Source organism: Schistocerca serialis, chromosome 1 (genome assembly GCF_023864345.2).
Source record: "Schistocerca serialis cubense isolate TAMUIC-IGC-003099 chromosome 1, iqSchSeri2.2, whole genome shotgun sequence".
Lineage (NCBI taxonomy): Eukaryota > Metazoa > Arthropoda > Insecta > Orthoptera > Acrididae > Schistocerca > Schistocerca serialis.
This window is the reverse complement of record NC_064638.1, coordinates 249171994-249191606: the sequence shown is the minus strand read 5'-3', so window position 1 is coordinate 249191606 and position 19613 is coordinate 249171994. Positions and strand designations below refer to the sequence as shown.

General features: G+C 40.1%; 2 protein-coding genes across 2 annotated transcripts in view; one reads left to right on the top strand and one right to left on the bottom strand.

Moving 5' to 3' along the window:
- The window catches only part of LOC126467134 (nitric oxide synthase, salivary gland), a 719566-nt gene that overhangs the window by 647995 nt on the left and 51958 nt on the right, over positions 1-19613 (top strand). The gene's annotated exons all lie outside the window — the stretch shown is intronic.
- LOC126467150 (methionine aminopeptidase 2-like) lies at positions 12724-14187 on the bottom strand. The gene is made up of 2 exons (XM_050096440.1): positions 13959-14187; positions 12724-13883 (listed from the first exon to the last, which is right to left on the bottom strand). Exons 1-2 carry the CDS (start codon positions 14185-14187, stop codon positions 12724-12726), a joined length of 1389 nt encoding a protein of 462 aa, XP_049952397.1.

Sequence of the window (19613 nt, the reverse complement as noted above, 5' to 3'; positions counted from 1 at the left end):
GTTGTTCTATATGGCTGTGAGACATGGAGTATCCGGAAACAGGACTTCCATAAGCTCCTTGTTTTCGAGAGAAAAGTGCTTCGGAAGATCTTCGGTCCGGTTCTGGATGCAGATACAGGGGAATGGAGGATCAGATACAACCAAGAGCTTGAGGAACTATAACAGCAGCCCAACATAGCAGGAACTGTCAAAGCTAAACGAATGCAGTGGGCCGGCCATGTGGCCCGGATGGAGGATCACAGATGGCCTCGGAAGCTCCTGGATTTCACACCTACAGGAAAGAGACCGCCAGGGAGACCCAAGAAGCGTTGGAGGGATGGACTCCATGAAGATTTAAACCAAGTGTCAATAGATATGAACGGATGGCGGATAGGAGCCATGGACAGAATACAGCGGAGGAGGAAACTTGTAGATGCGTGCGGTTCACTGGGCCTCATCACGTAGTAGTAGTAGTAGTAGTAGTAGACCGTAGCGGTCGCGCGGTTCCAGACTGTAGCGCCTAGAACCGCTCAGCCACTCCGGCCGGCGGAATGTCTTTGTTATTGAGAACTACAATGCAATGTTCCTTTTGATATACATGCATGTCCGAAGGAACAGTCACTGAACAATACAGGCACTGCAATATCGTATGTATCTGCCGACATTGGGCAATGGACTTTCATTTGAAATGTCTCCCCTGTATGAGAGTATACAGAATGGATGCAGGAGTGCAGGTTGTAGACAAATGGTTGACGAAATATGGAAGTTTAGGTCTGGCCGTAAAGAGTGCTCGGATAGCCTACGGTAAGGCCACAGCGCGCAATAAGCGGGAAATCCGGGTTCGAATCCTGGTCTGCCACAAATTTTCATTTTGCGATACACTTTGTTGTTGAAACACACCATGATTGAAATTCCTGTAGCTGGGGTGCAACGTAAAATTCGAACGTGACAATGTAAACTGTTGCCATAATAATAGGCCCAGAGAAAAAGGATGGGCCAATAATTGTGTCTTAAGCTACACCACACATTCTATTTCGGGCTTTCCTTTATCTGCTGTAGAGCGATACGTTCTCCGACCCTCAGATTCTGTTTAAATTCGTGGAGATGTGAGAAGTCGCTTCATTGGAAAAACAATCTTTATTAAGGTAATTCGTGGAGATGTGAGAAGTCGCTTCATTGGAAAAACAATCTTTATTAAGGTAGTCATTGTTTGCATTGATTTGTTCAAGCGTGTTAGCAAACTCAGCACTTATGGCCCTATCATCCAGCTGCGAAACTAACAGAAACTGCACTTTATATGCATGGAAGTGCAGCCGTTTGTGTAAGATCACCACCATGCACTGAAGTACGCCTGTTTCCCCGGAAATACGACGCGTCGATCTCTACGGACGGCGTTGGAGAGCTGTATGCACGATATCAACACGGTCTTCACGTCACATCTAACGCTTCTTGCCTTGGTACGAACACTACCCGTCTCTTTACACTTTTCATACCATCCTTTGATGCTCTTCACATCTGGCGGATCTCGGCCACAGGCAGTTGGGAACTATAGTTGAACTGTAATAGGCGCCCGTGTTTGATGAAACCGTAAAACACATTCGTTTTCTCCTCCAAAACGCCATTGTGACAGCAGCACTCTTATATTTCGCTACCTGTAATAAGATGGAGAGAAAAGAAATCAGATGTTGTCAGAGGACGTGTAGAAAAGAATCCATAAAAACTACAATTTGCAAAAAAAAATGAATGGGCATGTGGGAGTTTATCCATTAAAAGCTTTGAGGGAAGCTATCATTTGCAACAAACTGCATAGCTGTCTCTAGCATAGTTCGTCAGAAATAAATTTTTGTGATATGAGAACGACATTAATGATGGCTCTAGGAAGAAACAAATTTACAAACACTATTTTATTTGAAGACGACAAAGTTCTGCTAGCAGACAGTGAAAGCGCCTCGAAAATATGTTGAAACTGAAAAATGTTAACAATATTATGAAATGGTTGTATCCGCAAATAAAACAAAAGAAAAGGGAAATAACAATAGAACAGGTAAATTCATTTAAATATCTTGGGACACAAAACTAATTCAGATGTGGTTCAAAATATACAGAAATATAATGCTATAAATGGTTGTGCAAGAAATTACCTTATTAGTACTATGAGGATAACAGTAAAACTACACTACGTGGTAGCTAAGTTGGCTCTTATGTATGGAGAACAGCACGCTAAGGAAAGAAGATCAACGAAGAATTGAAGCGTCTGAGATGAGGTTTCTGAGATCACTTTTTGAACTAACGCTAAGAGACAAAGTGTGGAGTGAAGATATAAGACAACAACTAGACGTAAAAACAATAATGACAGAAGAGGTTAGACGCTACCACATCAAAAGGAAGCTACCTAAACATCTGCCAAGGGAAGCATTACATTTCAACCAAATTAGGAAACGGGATATAGGAAGGCCAATGCTGAGACGGAGACAACAGTTTTGTTAAATTCCTTTGGTTTCGGGATGGGTCAACACCTACTCCTTGAAATGAAGGAAAAAGAAGATGATGAAGAAGAAGAAGGGTACAGCCTTTACCCACCCAGTAAACAAATTACACATCTCTGCAGACTTCCGTGGCCGATGTCACTGAAGTTAAAATCTTCCGAACTGTTAAGCGGCGTCATATTTCTTCTAAATGATCGACGTTTCGACCCCTCTGCTGGGAAACTCTTCAGGATATTGTGGTGTCTACTAACGATTGAACACTCAATAAATAGTGGACACCACAAGACCCTGGGAGGATCCCAGCAAAGGGGTCGAAACGTTGATCGTTTAGAAAAAATTTGATGTAACCTAACAATCTAGCCTCAGATTACACAACATTCCGCAGCATCTGTAAGAGTTATTAGTAATTTACGCCCCCTGTTCTCTCAGCTCTAACTCTTCATAAATTGATGTAAGGCACGGCATACAGAGTGAGGAAAATAACCTGGTAATAAGCACAGAGCAAGGTAGGGAAAGTCGAATCGAGGAAGAAGTGTTCCAAGTAACCATGTTTCGGAAGTGCACCGTTATGGAGCTACGCCGATAAACCGACAGCCAGTCAACGACGATCGCTTGGTACTCAACATTCGTGACGAGTTGGTCGCAAGAATTTTAAAGCCGCAACAATCAGTTGTACTATACCAGGAGTTTAAGAGAGAGTGTGTCAATTATTTCTTAGTCTGCCTCAGCTTTACAGCGATCTTGAGGGCAGGAAATGTGATTTGTGAAAAAAATAGTGTTTAAAATGTAACTTCTGTTTTTCTTTTCACCAGTGTCTTAATTTACACTTACTTTAGATTTCTTTATGTACAACGTTGCAACTTAGCGGCTATCTTACTCCGGCGCTGTTTCTGTAGTACAAAGAAATGGTTCAAATGGCTCTGAGCACTATGGGACTTAACTTCCGAGGTCATCAGTCCCCTAGAACTACTTAAACCTAACTAAACTAAGGACATCACACACATCCAAGCCCGAGGCAGCATTCGAACCTGCGACCGTAGCGGTCGCCCAGTTCCAGACTGTAGCGCCTAGAACCGCTCCGCCACCGCGGCCGGCTTCTGTAGTACACCCTATTGTCTTAACAAATTAATTATTTTATGACACTCTTAGCGTAACTGATTTAATAGTAAACATTCACCCAGTAAACTTCATAGAAAATTCTCGTCTAGCGTAACCAACTACGTGGCTAGGCACAGCCATGTTCCAGCTCAAAGTAAAGTGTGTTGTCAGCTCATAGTGAAAGCACGGAACTTGCCTTCGTGGGCACCCAGTAGAGACTGCTGTTAACGTTGTTAAATTTATTCGTGATGAGATGGAGAAAAATAGGAACAGTGCTGACGGAAGAAGTAATGGAACGTGGAAACAAAGTGTTACAGTTGACTAAGTCGATGGTGTGCAAATTACGGCAAGAGGTACACGATGCTGAGCGGATTGCGATTCAAGTACCAACCCCAAAGATTAAAAAAAATTATAATTATATATCTCACTGACGACATGGGTAAATGTGTTATTGGGCAGCGATTTCTGTGTTATTGTGGAACTGGACTTCTGGCTAGCGAAGAAACGCGGAAAAAGACATGATTTTGAAAGCTACCAGTTTTATAAAAGGCTGACAAATGCGCTGGCTAACTAATACGTGTGCAACGTCCGAGTTTAAGTCGCCTTGGGAGTGTATTTTTCACTAAACGCATTAACATTATAAGGAATACAACATCTAGTAACTAATACAACTAACGTAATAAACGTCCAGTAACAGAATCTACTTAAATAGCCGCACGGTGCATTAGATTGATAGACGGGAAATTGATAAGGCTGCTTGCACACGTATGACCTGGGTGGTACGACATAAGCCCGTACACTGCACGCGTATTTGTCAGAAAATCGCATATTAGCAACTAACGTTATGTATTTCTATCTTAGTGACAATTCTCTTTTGCTGAGGTGAAGGCTGAGGAAGAGGTGGGTAAATGTGATATATAAAAGAAGAGAAGAACGACCTTAGTAATAATCCAGATAGGTTCTACAGCTATTTTAGAATGCGGCTGGAAAAAAATGCTTCACCGAAGAAGATTAAATAATCCAGAATTCGAACCAAGAACAATTGCCAACATGGGTAAGTTAGAAGTAGAATTCTAGGTGCAGCTAAGTAGCTTAAATCAGTTAATGCAGGCAGGGCATTCAGACCTGATTGTACGCCAGTCAGGTTGTTCTCAGAGTATGCAAAAACAATAGCTCCATATTTAACAATCAGATACGACCGATCGCTCGTTGACAGCTCCATGCCTAAGGATTGGAAAGTTGCACAAGTCACACCAATATCCAAAAAAGGAAATACTCTGTTTGCAGTAGGATTTTGGAACATATACTGTGGAGAAAGAAAGAAGGTTGTATACATGGAAGAACCCTGGAGATACTAAAAGGTATCAGATAGATTATATAATGGTAAGACAGAGATTTAGGAACCAGGTTTTAAATTGTAAGACATTTCCAGGGGCAGATGTGGACTCTGACCACAATCTATTGGTTATGACCTGTAGATTAAAACTGAAGAAACTGCAAAAAGGTGGGAATTTAAGGAGATGGGACCTGGATAAACTAAAAGAACCAGAGGTTGTACAGAGATTCAGGGAGAGCATAAGGGAGCAATTGACAGGAATGGGGGAAATAAATACAGTAGAAGAAGAATGGGTAGCTTTGAGGGATGAAGTAGTGAAGGCAGCAGAGGATCAAGTAGGTAAAAAGACGAGGGCTAGTAGAAATCCTTGGGTAACAGAAGAAATATTGAATTTAATTGATGAAAGGAGAAAATATAAAAATGCAGTAAGTGAAATAGGCAAAAAGGAATACAAACGTCTCAAAAATGAGATCGACAGGAAGTGCAAAATGGCTAAGCAGGGATGGCTAGAGGACAAATGTAAGGATGTAGAGGCCTATCTCACTAGGGGTAAGATAGATACCGCCTACAGGAAAATTAAAGAGACCTTTGGAGATAAGAGAACGACTTGTATGAATATCAAGAGCTCAGATGGAAACCCAGTTCTAAGCAAAGAAGGGAAAGCAGAAAGGTGGAAGGAGTATATAGAGGGTTTATACAAGGGCGATGTACTTGAGGACAATATTATGGAAATGGAAGAGGATGTAGATGAAGATGAAATGGGAGATATGATACTGCGTGAAGAGTTTGACAGAGCACTGAAAGACCTGAGTCGAAACAAGGCCCCGGGAGTAGACAATATTCCATTGGAACTACTGACGGCCGTGGGAGAGCCAGTCCTGACAAAACTCTACCATCTGGTGAGCAAGATGTATGAAACAGGCGAAATACCCTCAGACTTCAAGAAGAATATAATAATTCCAATCCCAAAGAAAGCAGGTGTTGACAGATGTGAAAATTACCGAACTATCAGCTTAATAAGTCACAGCTGCAAAATACTAACACGAATTCTTTACAGACGAATGGAAAAACTAGTAGAAGCCAACCTCGGGGAAGATCAGTTTGGATTCCGTAGAAACACTGGAACACGTGAGGCAATACTGACCTTACGACTTATATTAGAAGAAAGATTAAGGAAAGGCAAACCTACGTTTCTAGCATTTGTAGACTTAGAGAAAGCTTTTGACAATGTTGACTGGAATACTCTCTTTCAAATTCTAAAGGTGGCAGGGGTAAAATACAGGGAGCGAAAGGCTATTTACAATTTGTACAGAAACCAGATGGCAGTTATAAGAGTCGAGGGACATGAAAGGGAAGCAGTGGTTGGGAAGGGAGTAAGACAGGGTTGTAGCCTCTCCCCGATGTTGTTCAATCTGTATATTGAGCAAGCAGTAAAGGAAACAAAAGAAAAATTCGGAGTAGGTATTAAAATTCATGGAGAAGAAATAAAAACTTTGAGGTTCGCCGATGACATTGTAATTCTGTCAGAGACAGCAAAGGACTTGGAAGAGCAGTTGAACGGAATGGACAGTGTCTTGAAAGGAGGATATAAGATGAACATCAACAAAAGCAAAACAAGGATAATGGAATGTAGTCTAATTAAGTCGGGTGATGCTGAGGGAATTAGATTAGGAAATGAGGCACTTAAAGTAGTAAAGGAGTTTTGCTATTTGGGGAGCAAAATAACTGATGATGGTCGAAGTAGAGAGGATATAAAATGTAGGCTGGCAATGGCAAGGAAAGCGTTTCTGAAGAAGAGAAATTTGTTAACATCCAGTATTGATTTAAGTGTCAGGAAGTCATTTCTGAAAGTATTCGTATGGAGTGTAGCCATGTATGGAAGTGAAACATGGACGATAAATAGTTTGGACAAGAAGAGAATAGAAGCTTTCGAAATGTGGTGCTACAGAAGAATGCTGAAGATTAGATGGGTAGATCACATAACTAATGAGGAAGTATTGAATAGGATTGGGGAGAAGAGAAGTTTGTGGCACAACTTGACCAGAAGAAGGGATCGGTTGGTAGGACATGTTCTGAGGCATCAAGGGATCACCAATTTAGTATTGGAGGGCAGCGTGGAGGGTAAAAATCGTAGAGGGAGACCAAGAGATGAATACACTAAGCAGATTCAGAAGGATGTAGGTTGCAGTAGGTACTGGGAGATGAAAAAGCTTGCACAGGATAGAGTAGCATGGAGAGCTGCATCAAACCAGTCTCAGGACTGAAGACAACAACAACAACAACAACTGTGGAGTAAGCTATAGGGAAATTCGGGTAATATACAATATGTACAAGAACCAAGAGGAAATAATTGGAGGACCAAGTACGATACGCTGGGATTAAAAAGGGTGTAAGATGGGGATGTAGCTTTTTGCCCCTACTGTTCAATGTGTACAAGGAAGAAGCAACGACGGAAATACAGATTCAACAGTGAGACTAAAATTCAAGGTGGAAGGATATCAATAAGAAGATTCGCTGATGGAATTATTATTCTCAGTGAAAGTGAAGAAGAATTACAGGATCTGCTGAATGGAATGGACAGTCTAATGAGTACAAAAAATAGTTCAAATGGCTCTGAGCACTACGGGACTTAACTTCTGAGGTCATCAGTCCCATAGACTCAGAACTACTTAAACCTAACTTACCTAAGGACATCACACACATCCATGCCCGAGGCAGGATTCGAACCTGCGACCGTAGCGGTCGGACGGTTCCAGACTGAAGCGCCTAGAACCGCTCGGCCACACTGGCCGGCTTAATGAGTACAAAATATGGATTGAGAATAAAGTGAAGAAAGACGAAAGTGATGAGAAGTAGCAGAAATTAGAACAATGAGAAACTAAACATGAGGATTAGTGATCAAGAAGTATATGAAGTTAAGGAATTCTGCTACCTAGGTAGCAAAATAGCCCATGGCGGACGGAGGACTAGCGCTGACAGAAAGAGCATTTCTGGCCAAGAGAACTCTAATAGTATCAAACGCAGACTTTAATTTGAGGAAGAAATTTCTGAGACCTTAATTTGAGGAAGAAATATCTCAGAATGGTCGTTTGGAGCACTGCACCGTATGGCAGTGAGACATGGACTGTGGGAAAACCCAAAAGAGACTCGAAGCATTTAAGATGTGGTGCTATAGAAGAATATTGAAAATTAGGTGAACTGATAAGGTAAGGAATGAGGTTCTCTGCAGAATCGGTAAGGGAAGGAGTAGATGGAAAACACTAACAAGAAGAAGGGATAGGGTGGTAAGACATCAGTTAAGACATCATGGAATACTTCCACGGTACTTAGGGAGCCGTTGAGCTTAAAATTGTAGAGGAAGACAGAGGTTGGAATACATCCAGCAAATAACTGAGGACGTAGGTTGCAAGTGCTACACCGAGATGAAGAGTTTGGCACAGGTGTGGAATTCGTAGCGGTCCGCATCAAACCAGTCAGAAGATTGATGACTGAAAAAAAAATTCGAACATTATGAGCTATTTCGAAGTAAACGATTTATTGACAAATAGTCAACACGAATTCAGAAAATATCGTTCTTGTGAAAAACAACTAGCTCTTCATTTCTCACGAAGTAATGAGTGCTATTGGCAGGGAATCTCAAACTGATTCCGTATTTTTGGATTTCCGCAAGGCTTTTGACACGGTACCTCATAGGCCACTTCTAATTAAATTGCGTGCATATGGTCTATCGTCTCTTTGTACGACTGGATCCGTAATTTCCTGTCAGAAAGGTAAGGATTCGTAGTAAGTGACTGAAAGCCATCGAATAAAACAGAAGTAATATCTCGCGTTTCCCAAGGAAGTGTTATAGCCCTTCTGCTGTTCCTGATCTACTTAAACCATTTAGGAAACAATCTCAAAAGCCCTCTTAGATTGTTTGCAGATGATGCTGCCATTTCACCAGACGATCAAAACGAATTGCATAATGATTTAGACAAGGTATCTGTATGATACGAAAGGTGGCAATTGACTCTAAATAATGAAAAATGTGAAGTCATCCACGTGAGTGCCAAATAACTAACTCTACGTGGCTTGAAACATTCAACAAATTCGAATTAATTTTTGCATGGATCCATTAACACGACAGTTTTTCCACGGAAATTGGTATCATTAAGAATCTGTGTTCCACATGTGCCCGGCGTATACCCACTGTTCATCCAGAATACTGTAATTAAAATTTACGCTAGAATGCTTTTAAAGAAGTTCGTGTTCCTGTGAATTAGTAGTGGGTGATGAGTGACGCGTGAAGCCCCCTTTCCATTGGTTGTCGTCAAAAGACAATGCAAAGGCAGCTAACCATCACAAAACAAGAAAGTGTCTCTTGTCATCGCTTTACTGTGGAATTACGTTGTGTAGGAATATACGAGGTGCGGCTAGAAAAAAACCGGACTGATGCTGGAAAAAACATTTATTTACAATTATTTACAATTTCATGTTATCTCCTTCAATGTACTCTCCTCCTCGGTCTCTACACCGCTCCATACGAATTTTCCACTGTTCATAGCAATGCTGCAGATCATTTTCGGTAAGTCCATACATTACTTCCGTCGCTTTTTCTTTTACTGCTTCAACAGTCTCAAATCTAGTTCCTTTCAAAGCTGACTTGACTTTAGGGAAAAGAAAAAAGTCACAGGGGGCCAAATCAGGTGAGTAGGGTGGATGATCTAAGATGGGAATGTTGTGTTTTGCCAAAAACGTCTTCACTGACAACGCACTGTGAGCTGGGGCATTGTCTTGGTGAAGGATCCATGACTTTTTTCTCCACAAATCGTTCCGTTTTCTCCGCACTCGCTCACGTAGGGTAGCCAGCACGCTAATGTAGTAATGCTGATTCACTGTTTGTCCCTCTGGTACCCAATCAATGTGCACAATCCCTTTGATGTCAAAAATAAAAAACAATCATCATTGCCTTGAATTTCGATTTTGACATTCGTGCTTTTTTTTGTTGTGGAGAACCAGGAGTTTTCCAATGCATCGATTTTGTAAGAAGGTGGGATCACTTTCAATGTTTTCCAGGATGTCAGAACAAATCATTCTTCGGCGTTCCTTCTGTTCAATTGGGAGACACTTTGGAACCATTTTTGAACACACTTTGTTCATGTTGAATCTTTCATGAAGAATCTGTCTAACGCTTTCCTTGTCTACTCCTGTTAACTCAGACGCTGCTCTGATTGTTAAACGGCGATCTTGCCGAACAAGTTTACCGATTTTTTCAATGTTTGCATCAGTTTTTTCTGACAATAGTCTGCCAGTGCCAATGTCATCAATGGTGTCTTCGCGGCCATCTTTAAACCGTTTAAACCACTCAAACACTTGTGTTCGCGATAAACAATCATCGCCGTACACTTGTTGTAACATTACAAACGTTTAACTTGCAGATTTTTCCTAGTTTGAAACAAAATCTGATGTTAACACGCTGTTCTTTCTGTACACTCAACATTTTCCGACGCACAGACAAAACGTCAACTACTTAAAACAGACGCCACGAGCAGACTGAGTGCAGGAGGCAGATGAAACTCGAGCAGTAGGCGGAGCGAGAGTCACGTGACAGGCCACGCGACTTTCAGGCTTATTGCTTTCGTTTTATTGTTTCACCAGTACTAGTCCGGTTTTTTTCTAGTCGCACCTCGTAGATTACTGACAAGTGAAGCTCATCTGCCCCCGTTTGTTTGACAACACTGGAACACCAACTATCAAGCAAGATTCCAAGATTGATGATGTCAGGGTTTGGCTATTTTGCTCACTACATGCCAGTTGTTGTGAGGTCAGGAGGAATATTCCATACTAGTCGTCGGCTTTGACCAATGACTTAATTTTAATCAATGCTGTGACGTCATCTTTTTGGTGCGTATTTTCATGTCTTTTTCGAAGTTTGCTAGTTAGTTGGCAAAGCAAACGAAAACGAAAGCGGAAAACGGGATTGTGCAGACAGACTGATTTTTTGCCTAGCCCGCTTGAAACAATCACTTCTGATATTACTTTATAGCCGCAATGTTGGCTACGACTTTAATCGCATGTTTCCTGTACATCGCATTTTGCAGCGCTGTAAAGTTCTCGAGCTAATGTCATTTTACATGGGTAAATTTCGACAACTTGGATCAACATTCTCCTCTCACTTTAGTTAAGAAAACTAGTACAGGAGTATATGCGACGATCCGATGAGCTGATTCAATACTCTCTAGAATTAAGGCACTTGTATGATTACTCGAGTGAAAAATGTACACCTATCAGTTGTTTTTTAAACGTATGATGCATATTATTTAATGATTTTAAATTAACATTTCTCAGAGCTAATTTAGAAAATCGCATGCTCATTTCCAACATTCACTTTGAGAGAAAACTGCAAAAACAGACTACGTTTTGCGCTTTCTGAGCTCTGTACGTATTTTTTAATGTCGCCAGTTCAGTTTAAAACCCGGGCAAGTTACAGAATGTAGCAGTAATGAACTAGCAATACGAAAATAACAATTTACACTTCATTACTGCAGTAGCAACTAAAACATTCAATAAATGCCTTGCTAAATGCATGGCTCACATCTGAGACAAAGCCTATTCCTGAGTGACCTCACAGCGTTAGCCAATAGCAGTGCAGAATGCTTACTGACATCCTATTGTTACCAGAAACGTAAACGTAATCATCGAACTTTAATTCTGTTCCGACTGGCCAACTGCTGCCTGCAAAGCAGTACGACGAGCGATCTATGATCGTGGGACATGTGATGAGCACGTCACCAACTCTCCCAGCCGTTATTGCCAGTAGATGAACCCGGATGATGTCTGGACTTCTTTATTCAAACAGCTCTTCATTTAGAATCACGAGGCTGAGTGGAGCCCGTACAAGACATCTCTGCCTCGGCAAAAACCCGAGGAGATCCTGGGGGTAGAACTTGGTCTTTCCGCACTGAAGACAGCGACGCTAACAATTTATTTTCCTTCGGAGACAGTCAGTAACAGAAGTTCATATCCATACAAAACATTAATGCGTTTGATATCACAAATTTTATCTACTTTGAAGTGTGCTGCTGACCACGTCATTCAAACCTCTCCAATCCTACTGTGCCAACTTTCTCAGTTTTCTTCATGTTATGGGGTATACTGCTTTTACAGAAACACTGCACTTTTACAACTGGTAAACCGTAACGGTGATGTGCGTTATCTGTAAATCCACTATTTGCGATGAATAAAGCAAAAAAAAACAAAAAATACATTTTCGCAGAAACTGATACATGGAATTATTAATGTGTGGGGTAAGAATCAAAACGTTTCATCCTCCTTGTCTTTTGCTCGTTTTAGTTTTTTAACAAAGGCTGAATTCTTACTTGATAGTTACGCTGTATCTTAAACTTTTGTTACGTTATAGATTCAAAAAAAATTTGTCATCACGTTAAGGAAGACACAATAAAATTAACTATCAAATTCATTAAAAATTTGAACAAGAAAGTAGGGCGTTTATACAATAAACACTGGCACTGATTTGTTTCATGTGTCAATAAATGATACATTTTATCAACGTTCAGAATATGGAGGTCAATACCTATTACTGGACATTTCACAAAGCAAGTATTTAATGTGTGTTTCAAAGTCTTCTACATACCTTTGTATGGACAATGGGATTCGGTTCTTACTCAGGAAGCTGCTTTTCTAACAAAAGATTCAACACTGTGTATCAAACAAGAAAAGCAAAGAAACTGTTACAAAAAAGAGAAAAATACTGCAGCAAGAATTCAGTAATCACTACCACGGCTTACTACTTCTTTGCACGTTGGACGCAACAGAATTGTATGCTCAAACTGTGCAGTGTATGATCCTAACATCACAAAGTGGTGGATATGCATTAACTATGTGTTTGTCCTTCAGATCCTTCAAAGCCATATGGTATTTAGTACAACCAACTCTTTCTAACCAGCGACGGCAAAATGCTAGTGTGCTAAAATGCTTGTTTATTGTATTCAGTAATGACTGTGAGGATTGCAACCGTAAGTGACCGGGTGATGCATCAAAATTCTTCATGTAATGAGAAACTTCCATATCTGCATGGACCTGACCACGACCAGTAGAGCCAAATGTCTCTATTGCATACACTTCATTTTCTTCCATTAGTGTAGCGTCACCACCTTTTACTATAGGCACTGTTTTTCCAGCATGAATTCTGTATTGAGATATGGAGTGGCCGTTAAGATTGCAAATTGATTTTACTGGATATGTTTTACCATCAATTTCTACCTCATAAGACTCCATAACTTCTTGGATCTCAGCACCAACATCACAAAGTGGAACATCAATACCGGCACACCTTATTCCAGTATTTGTTGCTTCTCGTACAGCTTCAACGAGTTTATCATATCTTGGATTGAAAGTCAATGTGAACGCACAGTCTATTATTCGACCATTAATGTGAGTTCCAAAATCTATCTTTGTAACATCGTCATATAACAAAACAGTAGAATCACCGCTGTTTGGCGTATAATGAGCTGCACAGTGGTTGCGAGAACATCCAGTAGGGAAGGCCAGACCTGCCTTCAAACCGTTCTCCTTAATTAATCTGCGAGCTACTGATTCAAGTTCCTCACAAATCTGTATCATAGTCATGCCAGGTTTCAACCATCGCCGAATGTATTCTCTAGTCTGTCGATGAGCTTCTGCAGCTATTCTAAACTCATTATAAATGTCAACGTTCATGCGGTCAATTGCTTTCTGTTCTTCTGAAGTGACACGTTGCCTAGCAGTACGATAGTCACCTATAGCGGGATAGTCCATACATTGTCCTACGGGATAGCAACCATTTGGGAAAAGATCTGCAATAGGTATGGATGGTGGGTCCGTCTGCTTTGTTAGCTCTTCCTTCTTGCCATTGTCCTTACCTTTTTCTTTTGTTGCAACACTTTTCTTCTTCTTTTTCTTCTTCTTGCCATCCTTAGCACCATCTTCACAGCTAGTATGTGCCACTACATTGTTTTTCTGTGCAGCTGCTCCAGAAACATCTCCAGCTGGTATGTCAATAAATCCACTAATGCACATACCCCTCAAACGTTGTTCTATTTTGTCCTCATCTTGTCTCTGGATATAGCCTTGTGTGGCATCTGTAGTAGCTGCTGCAGCCTCTTCTTTTCTCTTCTTCTTTTTTCTTCTCTTCTTTTTCGAGGCATCAGGTGTTCCTTCTTCCGCTTCTCCATCGTCTACTTCGTGAGCGAACTCTTTATCAGACAATTTTTCTTCCGATTTCTCAACATTAGCCATTACAGCTGCCATTTTTCAACAGAAATACTATGTACAGCGTTGTATGTAGTTAAGTTTCTGTTCTACAAAAACTAACCAATTTAATAAAGAAACATCTTCCTTGCTAACCGAAATTCCACCTATATATTGTACTGATCCACAGCACAAACATATTCGCTCTCGAAATCAGAGTGTGATGTCTTTCATTGTAGTCCGACTGGGTTACGATGCCAGTGGTTCCCAACCATTCGGGCCGGAAGGGGTCTGTTATCATAACAACTAGTTCGTATAGTATTGTTTGTTGGCTTCGGCAAATCACAACTATACTGTTACCAAAGTCTAAAATTTCGATGTGAGGATCGGGGGCCTATTACAGAAGGGCCCTCAGTATCAAACAATGTTGGTGTTTACAGCATTATTTCCGAAGCCGTTGGCAGCTCTGTTCATTGCCTGTGTCTTGCTCGTATTAGCAGACGAACATTTGTAAGGATCTACATACAAAAAAAGCACTGCACCTTCTTCAGTCAGAAAGAGAGACATCGTGATGAACAAACATCGAATAGTACCATGTTACAATAATTTTCCTTGAAGGTTGTTTGAGCAATGCGGAATACAGGTAAAGATAGGTAAGTATGAAAGCGTTTATATCCTTGCTCACTGTACCTGTTTCGTTTTGATTAATGTATTGCGTCAAGAAACTACAAGTACGGTATTAAAAACCAAAGATCGTTTTGTAAACTGATTCTACGTTACTTACCTCTTTCCTCCCATTTTGCGTTACTTTGCCAGCAGAAATTTAGTTTTCTTTCATGCCATCGTTGTTACTGTTTACAACAGTATCAGATTCGATGAATCTATGTTGTAATTTACTGAACATGTTATTGCGTTCGGCTATTTCAATAATTAGAAACTTGTAAGCTTTTTTTTAAAAAAAAAGGAAGAAAAAACCTCCCCTACTTTTACCAATAGTGGCGGTGCTCATTATGAAGCAGGAAGTGAAAACCTCCACGGTTTTAGTTTCGTAACTGTTTTATATATCGTTATCGTACTTCCTGCAGCTGTAGCACAACAAACCACGGTTTGGAGAGTTCTGTAATACCGTGTGCCACTGAAACTAACGAATTTCGTATCGGGCAAGCATATACTACGAAAACCACCGAATACTGCATTTTAGCGACACAGGCGTTGAAATCAAGATCGCGGCTGCTCGATTTGTTTCTGGCAGCCAGAGCACACGACACGTGATAGAAAACCAACAGTAACAACCCCGTCACAAAATCGAACTTTTGTCATTTCGTTCTTTTGTGTCCGTGAGTTTGTCAAACAAGCTCGTAATACATGTACCAACAAAGTACCCGTATGTCAATTTATTGACTCATCTGAAGTAGACGCTGTTCGTCTCGCGAAGTAATTTGACAAAGCATTTCTTGCATTGGCTTTGACATTGTGTGTAAAGAAGATAAAGAAAACAAGGTGCTGGTCGAGAAAATGGTGGAAATTGAGAGAGAGAAATATACTCGTGAAAATTTGCTAAAGGAAACATTCCACCCAGAACCTTTTGATTACGTTAACTTCCTCTAACGGCAGCTTATTAAAATATCAATGTGGGCACATGGACTGGGGAACTTTGATATATATATATATATATATCGGTCTGCGTGCAAATTATGCGTAGAATAATCTCTTCTTAAATTCTTTCTGCGTAATATTTGCCTGGGAAAGACGTGCAGCACTATCATTTTGGTAACTGACTGTGCTGTTTTGTTGTTGTCGTTAATCATAGTTTCCATTGTTGTGGAAACCCACGATATACTAAGATAATTGTAATAAAACTTATTTTCTGTAATCATGCGCGGCGAGACATCAGCACAAACAAAATTTGCCATCTTACCAAATGTGCTGTTAAGTAAAAATTTCTCTCAAACGCGCTCCATGCATGATAAACACATCAAACGGCACTGTACATGGTCACATACATTATGTAGGCTACCTAGTAAACTTTCACAAATTGTTCGATCGTTTACGGGGGCATTAAATAATTGTTACAGGCAACAAAATAAATATTGCTGCCTGTTTCACTCCCAGCAACTTAAACAGTGCTGTAAGGTTCCTGCGTAACCACACCCTCATAAATAGCAACGTACCGTAGTCGGAGAAAAGGCAAATTATTTGAGACAAGCAAGAATACAATTGTTATCTATAATTTGCTGACGAGGTCACTTTTCGTATGCTGTGATTGACTCTTCTTGTTCTTCTCCTCCTCCTCCTCACCTTCCTGAAATGGATCTGCTTATGCAGGCTGGTCACATAGCCTCTTCGAGCCTTCACATTTGTCACACATTCCATCGTTCGGCATATTATCTCATTGTAGCCCACTTCAGTTGACATCGTCCTTCACGTGGCCCCTCCCTATTGTTTGTGGTCATCCAATTTATCTTCTTCCAGATTTTGTCCATTCCGGAACTATTCTTGGAAGTCTTTCTTGCCCCATTCTTTTAACATTACCAAACCATTTAAGCCAATTCCCCCCCCCCCCCCCCCCTTCTAGGTTCTTCTAGAGGACTGATTGGAAGTGTGCTGCATATTGTTTCACTCCTTATCCTGTCCTTAATCATCTTACCAAGGATCCCTTGGAGAAAGCGCATTTCTGTCACTTATAGTCTGCTCAGATCTTTCTTTGTTCGAGTTCAACATTCTAATGCATAGGTCAAAACTGGTAGATGTCCACCATTATCTTTGCTTTGGTACATATTTTCTAATTCCTAATTGTGTCCAATACACAATATAAAATTTTGAGCAATTCTCTATCCTCTCTAAAATTCCATCTTTGATGATTCTATTCTTGGTTAGCGTGCTTTCCAGATATCTGAAGCACCTTCTTAGTGCTTCATCATAGATTGGCAGCTTTGAAAATACTTGCCATAACAGATAACTTAAAAAGTCAGATATTATTATCATCATACAAACAGCATTCATCATTCTCAGTAGTTTTCTGCATCTGATTTTCACCCGCTATTTTTCAGTGTTTCTAAACATGTAATTCATCACCAAACCTCCCCTTAAGAATGTTCTCCCACATCCCGAAGTGAGACAGTTAATGAACGTTAAGTGTTAAGCGTTTCTCTCAAATGGATCACATCAGTGTGCTCCACATAGTCTACAGATAATACTGCCCCACAAATTCTTGGTATGTGCTTCAAAACTATACTTGCTTAAACACCAGAGGCAAATGGAAAGTGTGGTAGCCTGCGCAAAATGATAATCATCATTGTCATGGTCCTTCTGTAAGCTGTTCATGTGTATAGTGCTACAACATGGAAAAATGTATATGTGGTGTGTGCCTTAGTGATTGTTGTTGAGAAGTAAATCAACAACATAGCACTAGTTTTTTTACATTATTAAATAACATCAATGCAAGTACATATAAACAAAATAGTATTGGATTGGTGTACACATTTTTAGCATTTTTCCATAAGTTTAATAAACAAAACAGATACACTTAACAGAGACTTAAGTCATTAATAATATAATCTCCTACACTATTTATAATATCTGTCAATGCTGGGGTAACTTTTCAATTTTGCAGCTGTAGGAATCACATGGTTTTGAGGTGAACTCATTGAGCCATGTTTGGAGCGCATTTTCATCAGGAAGGGAAGCTCCATGAAGATTGTTTCTATAGAGAGAAAGAAGGGTGAAAATCTGAGGGTGCAAGATCAGGTGAATAGTGTGGGTGCACAATGACTTTCCAACCAAACTCCTGTTTATAGTTTTTTGTCAGTCAAGCAGAACACGGAGAGGCATTATCATGGAATAGCATCACTTTATGCCATGTTCCTGGTCATTGTTCTTAGATTACATCTCCAAACAGTCTCATTTGTTGACAACAAAGGTCAGCAGTGAAGTTACACTGTGGGGAATTAATTCACAGTACACCACACAGTCACCATTCCACTAGATGCATAACCTTATCTTCGTGGAGCAGTTGCTGCTTTGTTTGGTCTTAACCATTCCTTTCTGTGCCTTATGTTAGCTGAAAGAAACCATTCTTATCACCATTAATGATAGAGGATAAGAATGACTGGTGTTGTTCACGAGCTAGTTGTAGACAAACAAGCGTAAATCCATACACCCAATTTTAGAACCTTCCCCTTTGCATGCAAATGCCACACATTTGCCAGTTATTGCATTATGGATTAACAATCTTCATCAAATCCTGAAGCTCTTCCTGAATAGGGCCTATACCCTCCCTGCTAAACTAGATTTGTAAGTAATCATAGAAATAACCTTTTGTGTGTGTGTGTGTGTGCGTGTGTGTGTGTGTGTGTGTGTGTGTGTGTGTGTGTGTGTGTGTGTGTGTGTGTGTTCTTAAACTGTAATGCCACATGACTTCTAGCATCATCTTATAAAATTGATCTACAGGTGAATAAAACTACTATTACAAAATTGTTGGGGCTTTTGTGGCAACTTGTTATGTACTGGCTGTTCATCAGCATAAGTGGCTGACATTTGTGACAGTACCTACCAGCATTGTTCATTAAACCCTCAGAGAATCATTGATCAAAGTCTTGTAGAACAGCTTTAAATTGATTTCTGGGAATTGTGCTAATGATATACATTACACAAATTTTCAAGTAATGTCACTTTTTCAACATTTATTATCTCTATAGATGTTAGGATGATGAGACTCAGTTTCACATCACGTTTTATGCAAGTAGGTAGCTCCACCTCTCCACTCGTCATTATGTCAGTGACAGAACAATCAAGTAAAATGCTAACAATTACAGTTTTCACAGAACACAGCAGGTGTGTGCCATTGAAACAGTGCACTCCTACAAGTTATTGAGGAAATCAAAGAAATTTATAAATATCTAGAGAGTAATAATAAATGTAATGCTATTTCAAAATACTATTAATCCACAAATATAGTCACCGAAAGAAATTCATAATCATACACTTCACTGAAGTTGACATATTTAGTCACACAGATGCATTAAGTGAACATCACTGGTGGCAGACTTCTTTACAGTGTTGCGAGTGCAGACTTTCATGACTGTTACGTCACTGTTGCTGGACATAGATGTTGCTCATTTACTAACTCGCCTAGGACTGACTGTTTTGGGGTGGGGGTTGTCTTACAAAGACTGGTGTAAAAAATGTTATTTATGAAACTACATAATATTTTGAAAAAGGGCTAGATTAGATTTTACTAATTAGGTTGAGCTATATGTTATGATAATAATTTTGTTGGTGATTTAGGAAAATACAAAAGATCACAGAACCATGTTATGCATTCAGATTGTGAATAACCCATTCACAAGTACAGCTGCCATTATTAGATGTACAGTCATTGATACAAGTTCTTAATTAAAGGTGTCATCTGATTTTTAAAAATAGAACAGTTGAAGTATAAATGAACCTAGCAGGCATAACAGTGCAGATACCTAAAGTAGTTTTAG

Bases quoted from the DNA above. Each gene is read 5' to 3' on its own strand.
- LOC126467150 (XM_050096440.1), bottom strand. From the start codon at position 14,187: ATGGCAGCTGTAATGGCTAATGTTGAGAAATCGGAAGAAAAATTGTCT. The intron at 13,884-13,958 runs GTATGTGCATTA...AAAACAATGTAG, and splicing joins AATAGAACAACGTTTGAGGG to TGGCACATACTAGCTGTGAA.